Source organism: Anoplopoma fimbria, chromosome 17 (genome assembly GCF_027596085.1).
Source record: "Anoplopoma fimbria isolate UVic2021 breed Golden Eagle Sablefish chromosome 17, Afim_UVic_2022, whole genome shotgun sequence".
NCBI classification, from domain to species: Eukaryota; Metazoa; Chordata; class Actinopteri; order Perciformes; family Anoplopomatidae; genus Anoplopoma; species Anoplopoma fimbria.
Genome location: NC_072465.1, coordinates 23,187,223 through 23,200,874, shown reverse-complemented (window position 1 = coordinate 23,200,874; position 13,652 = coordinate 23,187,223). Strand labels below are relative to the sequence as shown.

At 39.5% G+C, this 13,652-nt stretch overlaps 1 protein-coding gene across 1 annotated transcript; it reads left to right on the top strand.

The window, feature by feature from the left end:
- The first annotated feature begins 9,012 nt into the window (after positions 1 to 9,012).
- On the top strand, positions 9,013 to 12,257 carry LOC129106391 (SAM pointed domain-containing Ets transcription factor). The gene is made up of 5 exons (XM_054617777.1): positions 9,013 to 9,457; positions 10,097 to 10,294; positions 10,533 to 10,580; positions 10,869 to 11,003; positions 12,079 to 12,257. The coding sequence occupies exons 1-5, from the start codon at positions 9,013 to 9,015 to the stop codon at positions 12,255 to 12,257; spliced, it is 1,005 nt and encodes a 334-aa protein (XP_054473752.1).
- The last annotated feature ends 1,395 nt before the right edge of the window (positions 12,258 to 13,652 follow it).

Here is a 13,652-nt window from a genome sequence, read left to right as displayed (position 1 = left end):
CAATCAACCTCTCTGTTTGTTTTCAAGAGGAAGACATTTAGTAGGGCTCCATTATTGAAAATGCACCGTTAAAATGCTATTAGTTGTATCCATTAGTCCTGTCATGTATTCTATCAGCAGCAGTTATTTATCCCTGAAACATGCCCGACATGATGCCACATGAAGGTGAAGTCAAATTTTACAAACTGACTATAAATAATCGCCAAAAACAGTTGGGGGAGCTGTCATAACCATATTTATAAACCATCACTCACTTCATACTTCATATTCTGACAATACGACTTTCTCTCACTCAACAAAGCTTATTTAATAAAAGTCAATATAATATTGACTTTGCTAAAACAACTCGATCCTTGACACCTGTTAACAGTAGGGACACCTGCACAAGCGTTCACTAACTTCAAGATCACAGTGGGCCAATTGTGGTGTCGTATTTGACATCCAGTCTGTTGCTTCGCTCTTTGTCTTTGAGTGATGCGATTGTTGTTCTAGAGCCAAGGAAAAGGGCAAACACTTGTCGAAGAAACTGCCATGCAAATTTTATTGATGGACTGGATGTGGGTAAAGCCAAAAGCAAACAGACATTTCTCTCTTCATAGAAATATGTAATAAATTATTCTATAATGGGTATAAAATAGGAGAGTAGAGTCAGTTTTAATTATAAGGCAAATAAAGTGTACCACATCATACAAATGTGTGGGTGTAAACCTGCATCACAAACAAATACACAAATGTGTATAAATGAAACACACATGCATGCGTTCATGCACAGGCACACACAAAATACCTACAATTTCAGGTTTAATTGTCCAATGAAAGGAGTTTGTCATCGCTCACAGTTTGATTTGGTGTGTCTACAAACACTTGACTGCTAAGAAGCCCTGACGCAGGTCGTGCACACCCTCTCTGTATCTCACAATTATTCCATTCAGGCTGTGTGGCAAAACGATATCAAACCCAGAGATCTTTCACTGGAAGTAGCAGAAGAGAAAACATGGTCCTGGAACTGGAGAAGAAAAAGAAGCTTTAGGATTCAGTGGGTACTGCTATCAGACAACTGGCCATTTAGTGATTTATGTGATGAATTAAAAGCAAGATTAGAGGGGGAAGATTAGATAAACTGTATTCCTAAAGTACTTTTATTATATAGGTTTCCACAGTTTTGTTAATAACAAGACTTTTCCCAAACACCTGTTCAAATTGGCTTAAATTGTGCAAATATCTCATTTAAAAAGAAGCAGCTTTTAATTACTGTATATGTGTTTTGTAATACTTTGCAGTCGGCAAACAAATTTAAACTGTTATCAGATTCGCAGCTAAAATACACTTAATTAAAGGCAAACAATTTAAAGTATTTCAGAGGTAAGATGTGGCATTTACAACTCTTTCTTTGTCCGTATAAAAGTAAATATTTAAAAGTACTGTTGAGTGAGAAAGATCTGAGCATATGCTTGTTTTTTTTTTTATTGTTATTGTTGGTTAGGAATCTACCCTTTAAGGGTTTTGAACACAAAATATATGCTTTTGACATATAATGCATTGTTATAGAGTACTGAACATTGTGAAGTATAAAGCAGTTAGAATTATCTCCACCTCCATCAGTTACTTTATTAAAGGCCTGGCACACCCACACAGGTGGTTTTTTCCTATTCTGGCTGATTACTCATCAGCTGATCAGGAGCCAGGACCTGCAGGACTCCCTAGAAACCAGTGTTGTTACTGAGTGGTTTATCCTGGTGAAATGAAAATAGAATAAAAAATTTGACTATAGCTCCTCTTGAAGTGACATGAGGTCACCGAACCTAATCTCGCCTAATAAAAGTGATTCTAAAAAACGTGCATCACAGTACTGAGAAGAAGTCTTATCATGGTGATTAAATGAAATCACCTGTGGGACCATAGTGTTCGCTTTATAGTTTATAGCTCCTGTCTAAACTGGTTTTAAGACAGACTTGAAAATATGTGAATGGATCTCTTAAATTAAGGGCTTTTACCATATAATGTGTTAATATTTAGGATTTATTTCCATTTACTTCCTGTAACTGCAGGTCACCTGAGAGTCTCTGGGAAACCAGTACGTGTAGTGACATCCAATAACAATATAAAAACTTAAAGTATCAATTCCACAAAAAAAAGATAGTCCATTACAGAGAATAAATTAATCCTACTTAAAGGTGCAAGATATGAGATTAGGTGTATTTCGATTGACTCTCAACGGCTCTCAACATGGATACGCCTGAACCGGTGGCTCATAGCTAACAGTGCTAACAGCGCTAACAGTGCTAACAGCGCTAACAGCGCTAAATACGTTAAACATGCTGACAGAGCTAACAGTGTTTACTTGTGGGGGAATTGGAGACTGGGTGCTACACTTGCATGGACGGCGTCATCAACTGTAACCGTCATACGAGAGCAGAGCGGCCGCCGTGCGCTAACCAGAGGGGCACGCTCACATGCACTAACATGCACTAAATACATGTTAACAAATCGAGGAGAAGCTTGGATAACAACACACACAACTTCTATATTAATGTTCAGAATCTGGCATACTGCTACTTTAAGTAATAGTGCAAAGTATTGTCAGCAAAATGTACTTTAAGTATAAAAAGTATGAGTACACGTTATATAGAAAAAATGGCTCTTTAATAATAATTAATAATTAAGCCTTTATTAGTCCCACAATGGGGAAATTACAATTCTCTGCATTTAACCCATCCCGGAGGAGCAGTGGGCTGCTAAGAAGCGCCCGGGGAGCAACTGGGGGTTAGGTGTCTTGCTCAAGGACACCTCGGCATGTTGACTGTAGAGGGGTTCGAACCACCAACCTTGTGGTTACGGGACCAGCATTCTACCTCGTGTGCCACGATATATCATTATGTATGACATAATAAGATTTGTAATACGGGTGAAGTGTTTCCAAACCTAAGGGTTGGGTCCTTCCAAAGGGTAACTAGAAAACCTGAAGAGTCGTGAGATGATTAATGGGGTAGAACCAAAGTTCTGCTAAACTAAGTTATACTCATATTTTGGACGTTTCTCTAACTTTTATTTTTTTAATAAAAAATCAATATAGAACAAAAAAATCCTGCACACTGTCTTCTTCACTTGCATATAAATATATTTTAGTAACAACGTTTCGGTACGTAGACCTTCATCAGGTTATTTTATTGATAGAAAATCAATAAAAATCTTTGCGCCTAGAGTCGGAAAAAAACTCATAGACATCATCGTAATCATCAACTGAACTCATCGACTCTGGCGTTTCTTGTGGGAACAACTGGTTTAATCTTTAATAATGTTTTGTATTTCATTAAAAAAAGTTTTTTTTAAGTGTTAAATATTAATCATAAAAATATAACAATAATAATATAAGTATATACTTTAGTCTTTTATCATATTTAATTGTCTGTCACCTAAGTACTGAGGTCAACTGGTAGTGTTTGAGGAGGTCTGAGTGTAATCTGCAAGACACATGGCACTTCAGACACACACACACACACACACACACACACACACACACACACACACACACACACACACACACACACACACACACACACACACACACACACACAAAGTAAACACGACTTGCCTATAAATATAAATTGCAGTCAATGGAGCTTGAATTCCTTTGCACTCACTCACCGAGTCACTCGCCCTCACTTCTTTTCCCTTTGTACACACCCCCAGCAGGTGCTTTCACTTGAAGTTAAGTTTGCAGTTGAGTTTTAGGCTGCAACCTTTTCAGTTTTAATTGTGATTCCTACTCAAAAAAAAAAACCTGGGAGGGTCCGAGGCCTCGAAGGTTGGGGGCTCTGCGACACTCACTGAGGGGGGGGAAACAGATTGAAGGGTGCCCACGGCCTGCTGCACCTCTGTCCTCAGGTAGCGCCCGGGCGTCCCGGTCTGAGCTGAGCGTCGGTCTGCAAACGGAGGACGAAAGGCCGTCCTTCATCCTTCAACAGGACCAGAGCTGCTCCGCATCTTTTATCATCCAGTCAAGTCTTTGCCTCCGGCCATCAGAGCATCATTGCCTCGGTAAGAAGAGACTGCTTTACATTATCATCATCGTATCTTTTAGAGAACACAAAGGGCATCTTATGTGCAACTTTAGTGCAATATCTAGAGAGGTTATACATTATTATCTATGATTATTTATTTATGGTTGTACACACTTAAATCTTTGGCAGTTATATGTGTAAATATTATAAAGTATCAGATTTATTGCAAGAATTTTGGAACTTTCTTGGTCACAATGTGGCAAATTGGAGTCTTTGGCTTCACAACAGAGGATTAAAAACAACACAAGACAATTGATGAGGACAGAAAAGCTGTTATCTTATGAGTTAATCAAATTATTTCTGTTGAGTTTTCTTTGTGTGTTTGCTCTTTATCTTTTTCCACGCATACCTGTTTTTTCACGTTTTTCTGTGCATGTATATTTTGTGTCAAAATGTGGTCAGATAAATGGTGTCTGGCAGCGTTAGTGGTGGTTTGACGCCAAAAGACCACAACGATAAGCTGAGATATTCAAATAAAATGTTTCACTGCAGTCAGGGGGATTTACAAGGATTTTGTTTAAAGGTGGAAATTGAACACGTATGATTCCCAAATACAAGACTATAATAAGAGTAAATAACTAACAGAGATAACAGAACTGTTTCTAAAGGTGCAGATGTCTTTTTCCCCTCTCAAACAGATCCATCATGTCGAGCTGATCTTTATCATTATTACTCCACAACATCCCTCTGTGGTGTATGTTATAAGAAAAAACACAGATTTGGATATCATTTATGGAGTTTGTCAATGATAACTTTTGTACTTCAATTCAATTATATATATATGTATAAATATAGTACACTCAAGTGGAAATACTTTTTAAGATTCCAACTATATTACGTATTAGGAATCTGGATTGGGTTATTATCCATCAGAACTAGTTCTATGGACATTTTAAATGTGGAGATAATGCTGCACATTTTCTCTATTCTTCGTGTTGCACTTGTTTGTTGACATTAAAACATGATGGAAATAGCTGTGTCAAAAACAAAAAAGTAGAGTAGAGCTTAAGAGAGAAGGTCGAACCCCGGCTCCTTCTCGGCTCTGCACCACCAATCACGTTGGGATTGAATGTTAGATCATTGGTTTTCGGAAAGTTACAGAAATGGTCGAACAAGGAAATGAGGAGACCACCCGACAAATACCTCTGAAGGTCTATGTCTATAGTGAAGTTTCTGTCCAAATTTTGCACAATTTCTTTACAAATTTCCAGCAAATAGACAAACAGAAACAAACTGAATGTAGAAAACATAATGAAATACAAGAGATAAGTTTGTTTGATTTCATTCATAGGAGGAACTTATTCAGTCGGCTAATTGTTCCACCCAGACCTGATCATTTTTGTCTCTTCAGTGGACGTTGAAGTCACATGCTTCATGCACATCATGATTTATTAGCTAAGGCTGGTTCAATTGTCACACTTTGCTTTTTTTGGTGACATTTTATCATTTACAGCGTATCCACTTAGTTATTTTTATTTTTTATGCTTGACTTGTGTCAATGTTCACTTTCAGGCCATAAGGCCTAAAACATGAAGTTAACTTTGTCCCATTCATCCACGTACATGATCACACTGCTGTTGACTCTAACTGGGTTTTAAATGGCACATTTTAAAGCAGCTGCCAATTATATCAGATATTGTGGTTAACTTTTTTTTTAAACTGCTCTTTTTGATCTTCTTGACAATCAGAACAATACATCCAGCTGCGTGAGCACATGCCTTAGGCCTCATGGTGATGATCTCCATATCTTCACCATCTCTGCAAAGACAGGTGACTAATTTGTTTCTCCACCCATCCGTGCTATTCCTCCAAATCTCCAGGTCCAATCTCCTCAATGTGAAGTTTATCATCAGCATCACTAACTGTAAATGTAGCCCTCTGTCAAGATGAATTCTCACACACAGCAAAGCTTTTTTTTTTTTCTTTTCCATGGTTCCAATGATACTGGCCCAATGCCGGTGCACTATGACTATCAGCAGAAATGAATCACAGAGGGCACTAACATCCCCCATTGGCAGTTAATACAACCCAACTAGAGATAGGAAAAGTTAGTTATAAAATTAAAATTTATAGAGATAAGAAACGGAGAGCGAATATTGTAAATAGTGATAAAGAATAGGCGCCACAGAAATCTGCCTTTATTTGCAATTTATAAAACAACTAACAACCTTTCCTGAAATAGACTACTATTACATCTAAACCTAGTTTATAATGTGAACAGAGCACCTGCACATGTAACCGCTGCCACAAATCCACAGATCCAGATCACTTCCTTAAGCCTGCACACTCTCTTCCCAGCAATGGTCATATTGCAACAGTCTTTTCCCCTTGTTGTCGGGGAACAATGACTTCCTTAGCTGATCCAAGTTTCCCATGAGAAACAATAACAAGGAAAAGAAAAAAGTCTCCCTTTAACGCTCTCATGGCAAACAGTCACGCCTGGCTGTACACACTTTAACTCCAGACTCAAACAACACAGAGCTTTTTTTTTTTGTGACAAGCTGAGGAGCTTATACAAAATTCTGGTTGCTATTAGATAGATGATCTCAAATCTCACACATGACCTTTTCTGTTTTTTTGCAGCTTAGATTGAATCATCCAGGTCAAACAGACTTTTGAAAAGAACAGAATTTTGCTTGTTTTAATCACTACTCATTAACTTTAATCCAAACACTTCAGCTGACTCCTGTCACAAAACTGTTTCAGCAACAGTGGTAAATGGGTTTACAGGTCAATTCCAAATTAGATTAGTTGTATTGGTGTGCAACTTTTAACCGCTGTCACTTCAAGAGTCTCTTTAACTCAATTTAAATAGTTATTTCCTGGCCAGTTCCTCATCAAAGCTCCTGATGGTACTTTTGATTTATTTCCTGCTTTTTTCCAGTTGAAATTTAACACAGAAGTCACACTTTGGTCAGTCTTGTTTCGTTTTTTTGGTGAACAACAAAACAAATAAAAATCCAATAACACAGCTCTAGTCATATAAAATCGAAGGTGATGATACCCCTCAAATAATCACCGTCTTCATGTTAAATGAGACCAAGAATGTGTGAGAAATATGGTTCCCATGGTGGACGCCGGCATGTATGGACTCCTTTTTTCCGTCTGTGTCAAAGGGTGACTTTGCAGAGTAAATGGAGCAAGCTCTAATGCTCCTGAAATGAATATCAGCGACTTGACCAAACTCATTTAGAGATCAGTCAGGGTCTTAATCCCTCTCTGCAGGGGTGTGTGTTTGTGTCTTTCTCTTGTGCTCCCTCTTCCTTTTGGAAGAAGGTAATATGGCTAAATTTGCTTTGCTAATGGGCTTAGCGCAAGCTGTTACAGCGCACAGTCGACGCGAAGCAGCCAGGCTTGGATACCAGTGGCTTTTAATCTGACTCCTGATGGAGTGAAAGGGAGTGTGGGTTATAGTTTACGAGGAATTTGGAGATAAAAGGAAGACTGGGGAGGAGGTTTTACAGTGGGGGGTTGAGGACCAAAGTCTGGAAGGGTAATCTTTTTTTAGGGGCGGGGAAGATAACTTCATTTAACTTTTTGGGGTAATGTGTCGATAAGAAAAAGGAAAAGAATAATCTGATAGGTTTTTAAACACCACCATTATGAAAGTGTTTGTGCAAAAAATCATACCAAAAAAGAAGAGACTCTTGAGGTGCAATGTGCAAAGAAAATGTGCAACAAAATGTAAAAGAATGCTCTGCTGATGGTCAAAATTGTCACTTTTTGACTGAAATATTTTACTTCCTTTTTGACTTTGCACATGGAGTAAATGGCTACTTTTTGCATCTGAAGAGCATTTTCTTCCATAATAAAGATTCAATGTCACCTGGATTAATTTCAAACTCCCTCGAAAATGATCTAGCGTGATGGGTGTTAGCCAATTTTTACGAGACTTTTAATTTCACTGTTGTGTCTTGACAAATAAAGCCATGACCCTCCTTGAACATGTGCTCTGTGGGGAGCACACTTCCTTTACAGTGGCGTCGGCCACAACCACTGATAACCCGGTGTGTGACAGCAGTGTGCCTTCCCATGTGCCAGCTGTGTCGGGTACACATTATGGGTGCCATATGGGAGCTCGCCCTGAGATTACAACACTTGTGCTACAGCTGACGTCCATAAAGGGACGCTTATGATGGCAATTTCCTGTTAGGAAGAAAGCCATCTCGAGCTATCTGTCAAGTCTTCATACAACTTGGTTGCTTTCAAACATGCGGTTTCAGTGGAAGCTCTTCTCCACATTATCTAACTTGATTAAAATCTCCAGCTGACAGTGGAGACAGAAGGCTGCGCAGACGGCACCTTGAAAGCCGAGGCAGGCGGCGGAGCAGATTCAGGTCTCAATACAAGTCACCTACCCCCAACGCATCAGCCATTCTGGGCCACTGACCCACAAATAAGAGACTCAGTCAAATCCATTTTGCCCCATGCCTGTCAGCGCTGTGTGTGTTTTAACTCTCTTGAGGGTCATATCCCCGGTATCTCCATCAGACTCAGGGTTCTTATAGAGCATCAACTCAGTTCTGCTCATAACACATTTCGAAAAGGGGACTCTAGCCTGCAGCTGCTCTGATGGAGGTTATTACTAAACTAAAACAATTGCTGGTTTAGCAGGAGAGGAAATGTCTGAGAAGGTAGTGTCTCTTTGTCTTATAGCATGAAATGACTGTAATCGAAACAATGATGAACTGCTTGAATGTTTTAAAGTTTTTCAGGAAGGATTATCATGTGAGAACTCTTGTCGACTGCAGATTTAAATGTTATATCTACCTTTGAAACATATTTTCCCATCTTTGGAAGTGCTTATATTATGTGCAGATCTGTCAATTCTTTCTGATTTCACAACATTCAGAATAATCAGCCACAAAGATTTTCCAATGCTGAAAGGATGCTTTAAAAGCTATAGAAATATAGAGATTAATGTGGCTTTTCTTGTCTCCAGGTACCAGATATGTCAAATCCAGTGGGCAGTTTAACTGAATGCCCAGGGTATGGATCCCGGATGGGGATGACAGAGGACACACTCTCCATCCTGGAGCGAAACAGAGGCTCTGCAGAACTCTGGGACCTCGGGGAGACCAAACCAAGCGGTGACGCCCTGGAGCGTGGCGTGCCAGGCCTCTACCTGTCCTGCTTCGACATGCTCCTCACCGAAGACGCCACCTGGCTGGTGAAAGTGTCAGAGGCCTCCCCGGCGCTGGCTTTACCCATGACTCGCATGGAACCCCAGGATGAACCAGAGCAGTGCCCCGTCATCGATAGCCAGGAACAGGGACTCTCCCCTGGGCTGGAGGGGCAGGAGGAGGAGCGGACTCTGGAGCAGGTGCAGAGCATGGTGGTGGGAGAAGTGCTGAAGGACATTGAAACAGCCTGCAAACTGCTCAACATCACCCCAGGTAGGCTGTTGTTCACCACACCTGCTAATGCAGTTTGTCATCTGCATTAGGGGGGCATTAGAGTACTTAGTCATGTAACTGACAAAGAAAGAAATATTTAAGTACACAACATTTTCATTGCCAAACAAAAAAAAAAGTACGTTATTTGCAAGTACAGGGATATTGATTCAACTTAAGCTGGCTCTTGCCCCCAAAATCAACACATATATATATGTGGATAACAACATGACAGATCTCCTAGATCATATCCCTACTGACGCAAAGCCGTGTTTGCCCACTCCAGGATCTGTTTAATCCTGACCTTTGCATGAGTTCTCCTGGATTGTGACAGTGATGTTTCTCTCCTGCCAGTAAACAGTGTACACAGTCTTTAGGGCGAGGTCTCTCTGCAGCTCGCAAAAAGCAAACAGAGGAAGCAGTATGTATTGTAAAGCTTTCTGGTTGTCATAAAGCCGGCATCTGATCTACTGATTAGAATTGTGCAGGCATGAAAGTGCGATTACCTTGTGGTTTCAGTGAATTGTGTGAAGTGTAGCAGAACATAAAGCACACAAACTTGTCTTGACTCAATACGACTTGGATGAATGACCTCACACCAGGTTAGTTTTCTCACCGTTTTTCCCATTATGATTTGCGTAGACCCCATAGAGTGGAACACGGGCAACGTCCAGAAGTGGCTGCTGTGGACTGAACATCTGTACAGGTTGCCCCACGCAGGAAAGGCCTTCCATGACCTGACAGGAAAGGACCTGTGCGCCATGAGCGAGGAGGAGTTTCGCCAGCGCTCGCCGCAGTGCGGAGACACGCTGCATGCACACCTGGACATATGGAAGTCAGGTGTGTGATATCTATTTATCGTAAAATAATGCATTGCTGTTTGAGTGTGATTTTGTGTAATTATATACAGTATGAGTGGAAGGGATCCTCATTTTTTCTTTATTTTAGCCTCAAATCAGATAATTGGCTCGTAGGGCTTTATAACTTGTACATTAAAATAGCATAAGAGAAAAAGTATACACATTAAATATATACAAAGTAAACCTTTTTAATTAAAATGTCTCTTTTCTCTCTTCAGCTGCCTGGATGAAAGAAAGGTGTTCAGTTGGAGATACAAAAACTACCGGTAGGCTTGGTTTCCTTATACACCTGCCATTTAATGACATTAATTAACTGTACAGAATAAACCATGCATTGTATCTTTGCTTGCAATTATGCAAAATGAAATGCTATCAACATTTACCACCTGAACATTTTTGTTAACTTCAAAAATCAAGCACCTGCTGTTAATCTCCTGGTTAGTTTGGAAACGACCCAACCTTCTAATCCTCAGGGCCTCTGGCTATGTGTGATTTTCTCTGACAATCACAACGCTGTGGCCTCAAAGTCCGAATGTTGTTTTCGTGTCGTTTAGGCGGCGAGGATCTTTGGTCCGAGGCCGATTCGTCTTGTTCCGGTCAGCCCATTCATCTGTGGCAGTTCCTCAGAGAGCTCCTGCGTAAACCTCACAACTATGGACGCTGCATTCGCTGGCTCAATAAAGACAAAGGTGTTTGTTTTTTTTATCTTTTTTAAGGCTACACTATTGGCATTTTATTGCTTCATTTTAATTTCAGGGAAAAGTGAAAAGATAAAGTGACAATAAGTTAATACATATTCATTATTCTATTTTTTTTAACTTAAGTATTTCAACTGTGATCAGCTTACTCAACTGAGAGTTCCTATATTTTCAGAGCTTAAACCTCAAGAGAATGTTTTAGTGCTTTCATCGCTAACACGATAACTGACACTTTATTTCTTTCACAACTGTTGAATCACAACTGACACTTAAACTGTTTATCTGTTACTTTTCAACTCACAGTTCAACTTCTTTAAGTAATTGTTCATTAACCAAACGTTGAAGTGTTTTCCAGACTCTCACTTCAACTGAAACTTCAGTAATTTCTTAGTCTTCAACTGAAACCTAAACTCCTAATGATGCTTACACTTTACTTGATATTTAAAACACATTCAGGGCTTCGGCTGACGCTTCGTTTTTAGATCAGGTGCATTTAGAGCTTATACTTCAACTAAAATTTCAACTGAAATTGCTTTCACTCTCATTGACACTTCATCTGCTTTTATTGCTTACACTCTAACTAACATTTCAACTACTTCATCTCCTACTCTTCAACTCACGGTCCTTATACTTCAACTGAGACCTAAACTCCTTTACATGCTTTTAAGTGCTTCATTTTAAAGTGTAACTTTAATTCAACATCTCACAAGCTAAAATGTATATTCGTCAAAACTTGTTCACATAGTTTTAAATCGTTAAGAAAAATGTTTGAACAGAAAACCAGGAGAGAGAGAACACATAAAATTGTCTTCAGAAAATGTAGACTTTTCCATAAACTCTAATCTATTATTTTAAAGATAAATATAATGATGCCTTCTTGACCAGGTAACTTTGGAAACATAGATTTGAATTCCAATGAGACTGGTTTAAATAAAGTAAAATAAGTGAGCATGTAAGAGGAAGACATTTTTCTCTACGTGGCCCTGCATGAAATGTAAAAAAACAAATGTTAAATTACTCTGCGGCGCCTTGTTTCAAACGTCAAATCTCTTGTGATTCCCACCAGGTATTTTTAAAATCGAAGACTCGGCTCACGTCGCCAGATTGTGGGGACTCAGAAAGAACCGACCTGCCATGAACTATGACAAGCTGAGCCGCTCCATACGGCAGTACTACAAGAAGGGCATCATCCGCAAGCCCGACGTGTCTCAGAGACTGGTGTACCAGTTTGTTCACCCAGTATGAGGCAGCGGCATAGTGGGAGGAGAAGGAGGGGATGGAGACCTACAAAACTAAAAAGGGACACACTGTGTCACCGTGCACTTTCACACCTGAGCCAAAGATGAGAAGGTGACAGTAAACGTGTGCACTGACCAACTCCAATGGTTCACACTTCCACCGCCAGCACTGAAGCAACAGCTGCTGCTTGAGGGCTTATCTGTGCCGAGAGGAAGAGACAAACCTGTGTGGCTGTTGAGGCTTTTTTTCTACTGCAGAATGAAACAACCACAAATAAAAAAAAAAACCCCAAAAAAACAGAAACTGCCTTTGCATGATCTGCCTTTTTATTTTTCCATAATGTGATTTTCAATTATCCCTTACTCATTACAGCAGACAGTTAGAACTGATTGCTCTTACGTACACGCTTCAGGAAAAACGCCCACAGCTACATTTGCTTTGTCTTTTTTGTTTCACTCGTCTTTACCACTGTCTCCGTTTCAATTAGAGCCCGTTTTCCTGCCTGGTGAGGATCGTATAGCTTCTTTTTTGGGTTTGGTCCTGGCTGTGCTATAAACACACAAGCAGTCAGTAAGCTCTTGTAATCCATTAACTATCTGTTCTCTCATCTGAAACGTACAGAGAGGGAGACTTTTCACAGTTTGCTGGATCTCAAGAGTAAAACCGGTTATCAAAGGATCTTCAACATCCGTGAATTGTTTTGTTTTAAGGTGTTACTTGGAAAGGAGTGATGCATTTCCTAAATATTGTTTCACTGCTGATTAGCCCGGTGTTATATTATATGCTGTAAACTTCTATGTATTGCTTTGTATTGCTGTTAATTTCATTTCATGTTTTGGATGTTTTACTATAAAGAGACCCAAAGTGTTCAGTAAAATAAAATACAATAAATAAACATGAAATAAATAATCATATTAATAAGTCCAGACAAAATGATATAACCATGAAATTGTATAATTTTTAAATAAAGGCTTTAACAGGCTATAATGGCTTTATGGTCAGTCGCACCATCAACTTGGTGGAGTGAAAGATCTTGACAACAATCATCATACAATTTGGCAGCAACCTCTGGGTCTAAAACAAGGCCAATACAAAGTGCCTTAAACATGCATTTTCTCTAATAGCCACTAGGGGGTCGACTCCTATAGTTGCAAAAACAGGTCAGATTGTATAGAAGTCTATGGGAAAATGACTCTAATTCTTTCTGGATTTATTATCTCAGTAAACATGGTAAACATGAGTTTATGGTCTCAATCGATAGTGTCAAGTTTTTAATACAGCTTGATGTTCATTTAGTACATGATGGTCCTATTTAGAGTAAAATAGTCCATAAAGCTGGGTATGCTTTAGGGCGGGGCTACCTTGTGATTGACAGGTTGCTACCATGACTTTGTCCGATCT

Excerpts from the sequence above, each read along its gene's own strand:
- LOC129106391 (XM_054617777.1), top strand. The coding sequence starts at position 9,013 with ATGTCAAATCCAGTGGGCAGTTTAACTGAATGCCCAGGGTATGGATCC. Across the intron at positions 9,458-10,096 it reads ACTGCTCAACATCACCCCAG|ACCCCATAGAGTGGAACACG; the intron begins GTAGGCTGTTGT and ends TGATTTGCGTAG. Across the intron at positions 10,581-10,868 it reads TGGAGATACAAAAACTACCG|GCGGCGAGGATCTTTGGTCC; the intron begins GTAGGCTTGGTT and ends CGTGTCGTTTAG.